The sequence below is a fragment of the Gadus morhua genome, chromosome 9 (assembly GCF_902167405.1).
Source record: "Gadus morhua chromosome 9, gadMor3.0, whole genome shotgun sequence".
Lineage (NCBI taxonomy): Eukaryota > Metazoa > Chordata > Actinopteri > Gadiformes > Gadidae > Gadus > Gadus morhua.
In genome coordinates, this window is record NC_044056.1 from 13052164 (window position 1) to 13058065 (window position 5902).

At 45.1% G+C, this 5902-nt stretch overlaps 1 protein-coding gene across 1 annotated transcript in view; it reads left to right on the top strand.

The window, feature by feature from the left end:
- The window catches only part of nox5 (NADPH oxidase, EF-hand calcium binding domain 5), a 12544-nt gene extending 6642 nt beyond the window's left edge, over positions 1-5902 (top strand). The window contains exons 8-17 of the mRNA XM_030367287.1: positions 248-430; positions 610-742; positions 1054-1196; positions 2148-2381; positions 2823-2867; positions 3234-3358; positions 3813-3897; positions 4048-4147; positions 4611-4777; positions 5671-5902. Of these exons, the coding sequence (XP_030223147.1) occupies positions 248-430; positions 610-742; positions 1054-1196; positions 2148-2381; positions 2823-2867; positions 3234-3358; positions 3813-3897; positions 4048-4147; positions 4611-4777; positions 5671-5802 (1347 nt within the window). The 3' untranslated portion in view covers positions 5803-5902. The remainder of the gene's footprint in view (positions 1-247; positions 431-609; positions 743-1053; positions 1197-2147; positions 2382-2822; positions 2868-3233; positions 3359-3812; positions 3898-4047; positions 4148-4610; positions 4778-5670) is intronic.

Sequence of the window (5902 nt, forward strand, 5' to 3'; positions counted from 1 at the left end):
ATGTGTGGGTTTGTGTGTGTGTGTATGCGTGGTGTATGTATATAATACAGTATGTGTGTTTGTGTGTGTGTGTGTGTAGTCTAACCCCCCCTTCCCCCCAGGTATTCTACTGGTCCCACCTGTCCTACGTGTGTGTGTGTGTGTGTGTAGGCTAACCCCCCCTTGCCCCCAGGTGTTCTACTGGTCCCACCTGTCCTACGTGTGTGTGTGTGTGTGTGTGTGTAGGCTAACCCCCCCTTGCCCCCAGGTGTTCTACTGGTCCCACCTGTCCTACGTGTGGGTCTGGTCCCTCCTCGTCGTCCACTGTGCCAACTTCTGGAAGTGGTTCCTGGTCCCGGGTCTGGTGTTTCTGCTGGAGAAGGTCCTGGGCCTGGCCTTCGCCCACATGGGCGGCCTCTACATAGTGGAGGTCAACCTGCTGCCCTCCAAGGTGAGGCCCCCAGGGACCCCCCAGGGCCCGCCCCCAGGGGCTGCCACGGGAGGACTTCCCCCTGTTGGGTTTAGTTACCAATCATTAGTGTGTGTGTGTGTGCGTGTGTGTGTGTGTGTGTGTGTGTGTGTGTGTGTGTGTGTGTGTGTGTGTGTGTGTGTGTGCGTGTGTGTGTGCAGGTGACCCACCTGGTGATAAAGAGGCCCCCGTTCTTCACCTTTAAACCCGGGGACTACCTCTACATCAACATCCCGGACATCGCTACGTACGAGTGGCACCCCTTCACCATCAGCAGCGCGCCCGAACAGTCTGGTAACCAGTACCCCCGGTACAACATTACCAGTACTGTACACTAGTACATACATGGTATATACACTATATTCTAGTATATGTTACAGTAGGGTATATACACTTTAGCCCAGTATATGGTACAGTCAGGTATATACAATATACCCTCGTATATGGCCCCCTTAGGTATATACACTATATTCAAATATACGGTACATTCAGGTATATACACTATATCTTAGTATATGGTGCAGTCAGGTATGTACACATATGGTATGTATCCTATGTAACCTAGTATATACTGTAGTACAGTCAGTAGTCCCGCTGTGTTTCAGACACCCTTTGGCTCCATATCCGCTCGATGGGCCAGTGGACAAACCGTCTGTTTGAGTTCTTCAGGCAGCCGGAGACACTGGCTTCCAGCCCCAAGAGGCTGGCCACCAGCCTCCGCAACAAGAGGCAGCTGGTCCAGACCCAGGTTGGAAACTACCTGGCACCACGTTATATACCTAAACTACCATTACATCACGTTCTATACCCAAACTACCACTACATCACTTTATTTACCTAAAACTACCATTACACCACGTTATATACCTAAACTAGCATTACATCACGTTCTATACCTATACTACCACTACATCACTTTATATACCTAAAACTACCATTACACCAAGTTATATACCTAAACTACCACTACATCACTTAATATACCTAAACTACCATAAATCACGTTGTATACCTTAACTACCACTACACCCTGTTATGTACCTAAACTACCACTACATAACGTTATGTACTTAGAGCTGTCAGTTAAACGCGTTATTAACGGCGTTAACGCAAACCAAATTTAACGGCGTTAAATTTTTTATCGCGCGATTAACGCAATTATTTTATAAAAAATAAAAAAAAATTTTTTTTCTTTTTTCTTTGGCTCAAAACAAAGAAGCAGTAGGCTGACTGCTATGTTCAAATGACATTTGTTCAAAGCAGTCGTTTAATTGCACTATAGGCTCTTTTTTTGTATCGTCCTGTTTTGATCAGTGTATATGCCAATGTTGTTATCAATAAAAAATCATTTGCACAAGGCAAGCCGATGCACTTCACCATGTTGATAAGAGAATTAAAATGAGAAGAATTATGGGACAAAAAAATATTTTAATCGCTTGACAGCTCTAGTACCTATACTACCATTACATCACGTTATATACCTAAACTACCACTACACAACTTAATATACCTAAACTACCATAAATCACGTTGTATACCTTTTCTACCACTACACCCTGTTATGTACCTACACTACCACCACATAACGTTATGTACCTAAACTACCATTACACCATGTTATGTACCTAAACTATATCTAGGTCATAGGTCATGTGTAGGGTTAAAGGTCATACCTAGGGTCCTCTCTTTCTTGTACCAGGAGCAGAATTTCTGGGCCACGGTCTCCAACGGCACCGTGGCAACCAATGAGGACGAGGCTGTGGAGCTGACCATGTACCGTCAGAGGAGCTCCGGAGCTGCTGCCTCAACGGTGGCAGAGGTTCCCCCTGGGGTCCAGGCAGCCCCGGGGGAAGAGGGAGCCAAGGGAGAAGAGACCCTGACCCAAGACCAGCTGGACCACGTGGAGAAAGGAGAGGGACCACATCTGAGAGAGGTTCTTACCTTTACACTGTAGTACCAACACACAGAGAGCTGAGGAGCATTGAGGAGAACGTTGAGGAGAACTTTGAGGAGAACGTTGTTGAGGAAAACTTTGAGGAGAACTTTGAGGAGAACATTGAGGAGAACGTTGAGAATATTGAGGAGAACGTTGAGAACATTGAGGAGAACATTGAGGCAAACGTTGTTGAGGAGAACTTTGAGGAGAGCATGGAGGAGAACATTGAGGAGAGCGTGTTGAGGAGAACTTTGAGGAGAACATTTAGGAGAACATTGAGGAAAACGGTGTTGAGGAGAACTTTGAGGAGAACATTGAGGAGAACTTTGAGGAGAACATGTAGGAAAACGTTGAGGAGAACGTTTAGGAGAACATGGTTCGGGAGAACATTGTTGAGGAGAACATGGCCGTTCAAATGTTTTCTACTCTGACCTTCAGATCCCAGCCAAACTGGGGGACAACCACCAGCTCTGCAACATCAAGGTGGGAGGCTTCTCCATTCCTAGATTCAAATGAATTCAATATGTTTGATCCACTATTTACTTCATAACCTTTTCGATTTATATTATATCCTGTGCAGATATTTCTGCAATAAAATTAATTCTGATTCAGATCTTCCTAATCAGTAGGAAGGAATAGCTCATGGTTAAGATGTAGACCTGCATTGTGGGAATCTGTCTGTTGTTTTTATTTCAATGCTTTGGTGTTAGATGTTGCTGTGGCTCTTCACCTGTGGTTGTATTGCAGTGTTGTGTTGTTAGATGTTGCTGTAGGTCTTCACCTCTGGTTCTATTGCAGTGTTATGGTGTTAGATGTTGCTTTAGGTCTTCACCTGTGGTTGTATTGTAGTGTTATGTTGATGGGCCGTACGGAACGCCCACCAGACAGATATTTGCGTCAGAGCACGCTGTGCTGATCGGGGCAGGGATTGGCATCACCCCCTTTGCCTCCATCCTCCAAAGCATCATGTACAGGTGAGAGAACAGCCTTCAGAAACAGGTGAGAGAACAGCCTTCAGAAACAGGTGAGAGAACAGCTTACAGAAACAGCTGAGAGAAAAGCCTTTAGAAACAGATGAGAGAACAGCCTTCAGAAACAGGTGAGAGAACAGCCTTCACAAACAGGTGAGAGAACAGTTTTCAGAAACAGGTCAGAGGACAACCTTTAGAAAAAGGTGAGAGAAAAACCTTCAGAAACAGGTGAGAGGAAAGCCTTCAGAAACAGGTGAGAGAACAGCCTTTAGAAACAGATGAGAGAACAGCCTTCACAAACAGATGAGACAACAGCCTTGAGAAACAAGTTTTATCTCCAGTTTAACTCTAAACCTGTAGGTCTCTCCAGTCTCACTCTAACCCTGTAGGTCTCTTGTGTCTAACTCTAACCCTGTAGGTGTCTCCAGTCTCATATCTATGGTCTCTTATTCTTAAGGTATCGGAGGAGGAAGCAGAATTGTCCGAACTGCAGCTACTCCTGGTGTGAAAACATAATAGACAGCGATATGAAGTTACGGAAGGTACAAATTCATAAATAAACGAATAAACTATAAATAAATCAACTATTTATTTATATATTTTAGCTCGTCCAATTTGATTGCATGCTTTGCTTGTTGTCAGTTGATAAAAGTGTGTCTTCTGAACGACTGCTTGTTGTCTCTGTGGTGCAGGTGGACTTCATCTGGATCAACCGAGACCAGAAGTCCTTTGAGTGGTTTGTCAGTCTGCTCACTAAACTGGAGATGGACCAGGCTGACGAAGAGCCAGAGGGTGAGGAGAGAGAGACAGAGAGAGACAGAGAGAGAGGGGGGAGGAAAGGTAGAGGGAGAGAGAGAGAGAGAGAGAGAGAGAGAGAGAGAGAGAGAGAGAGAGAGAGAGAGAGGGGAGAGAGAGAGAGAGAGAGAGAGAGAGAGAGAGAGAGAGAGAGAGAGAGAGAGAGAGAGAGAGAGAGAGAGAGAGAGAGAGAGAGAGAGAGAGAGAGAGAGAGAGAGAGAGAGAGAGAGAGACGTAGAGAGAAAGAGACTCCCGTGTGAGAGTGTGAGAGAGGGGATGGGAGGAAGACACAGGGAGAGTTTCTAACCAATTCCTTATTTTTGGGGGGTTTATTTCCATTTCCTATAAAGCACTTTGAATAAAAGTGGATATAAACAAAGTGTATGATTATCTTGCTTTCATTGTCGGTATTCTCTTCTGTTCATCATGGCTTCATGATTGGATGCGTGTGATTGGTCAGGCCGCTTCCTGGAGATGCACATGTACATGACGTCAGCACTCAGCAAGAACGACATGAAGGCCATCGGCCTCCAGATGGCGCTGGACCTGCTGGCTAAGAAGGAGAAGAGAGACTCCATCACCGGGCTGCAGACCAGGACCCAGCCCGGCCGACCCGACTGGGCCAAGGTAGCACACTGTACTGGTGGACCTTTACTGTACTGGGGGACCAGTTCCTTATTCATGTCGAATAACTGTACTGGTCTCCTATACTTGATGTGTCTCACTTAATGTGTCCCTGAGCAAGACACTTACCTAAACCCTAACTGTATGTAAGTCGCTTTGGATAAAAGCGTCTGCTAAATGCTCTGATTGTCATTCACTATTCCGGCACAGATCACACCTTAAGCTCTACCAACTAATCCAAGGATATACTTTTATATTATCTATCTATATTATCTATATCTGTATAATATACTTCTATTGTATATATTATCATAATCATAGAGTGTATACAATATATCATACTCGAGCACAAAACCAAATATCATAAAATAAAATATGCAATGTCATAAAATAAAAGTCCAACAAATGATTATCAAGTAACAGAGGCAGTCGCTGATTTGGTCAGTGAAATGTTTTGTAAGTAGAAGAATGACAATGTTAAGTTAGTCGCAGGTTAGGCTGAGGTTCTCAGTGTTATGTTGAGTTAGTCTGAGGTTAACCTGAGGTTCTCAGTGTTAAATTAGTCTGAGGTTAAGCTGAGGTTCTTAGTGTTAAATTAGTCGCAGGTTAAGCTGAGGTTCTCAGTGTTAAGTTAGTCGCAGGTTAACCTGAGGTTCTCAGTGTTGTAAGTCGCAATGTTCTGTTAGTCTGAGGTTCACCTGAGGGTCTCAGTGTTCTGTTAGTCTGAGGTTCACCTGAGGGTCTCAGTGTTCTGTTAGTCTGAGGGTAACCTGAGGGTCTCAGTGTTCTGTTAGTCTGAGGTTCACCTGAGGGTCTCAGTGTTCTGTTAGTCTGAGGTTCACCTGAGGGTCTCAGTGTTCTGTTAGTCTGAGGGTAACCTGAGGTTCCACCTGCAGGTGTTCCAGAAGGTGTCTGAGGAGAACAAGGGGAAGGTCCACGTGTTCTACTGCGGCGCTCCGGCGCTCGCCAAGACCATCAAGGCCCAGTGTGAGCACTTCGGGTTCCACTTCTACAAGGAGAACTTCTGAAGCACGCGCTGTTGTTCCTTCTTTTTGTGTGTGTTTTCCTTTGTGTGTGTGATTGTGTGTGTGTGTGTGTGTGTGTGTGTGTGTGTGTGTGTGTGTGTGT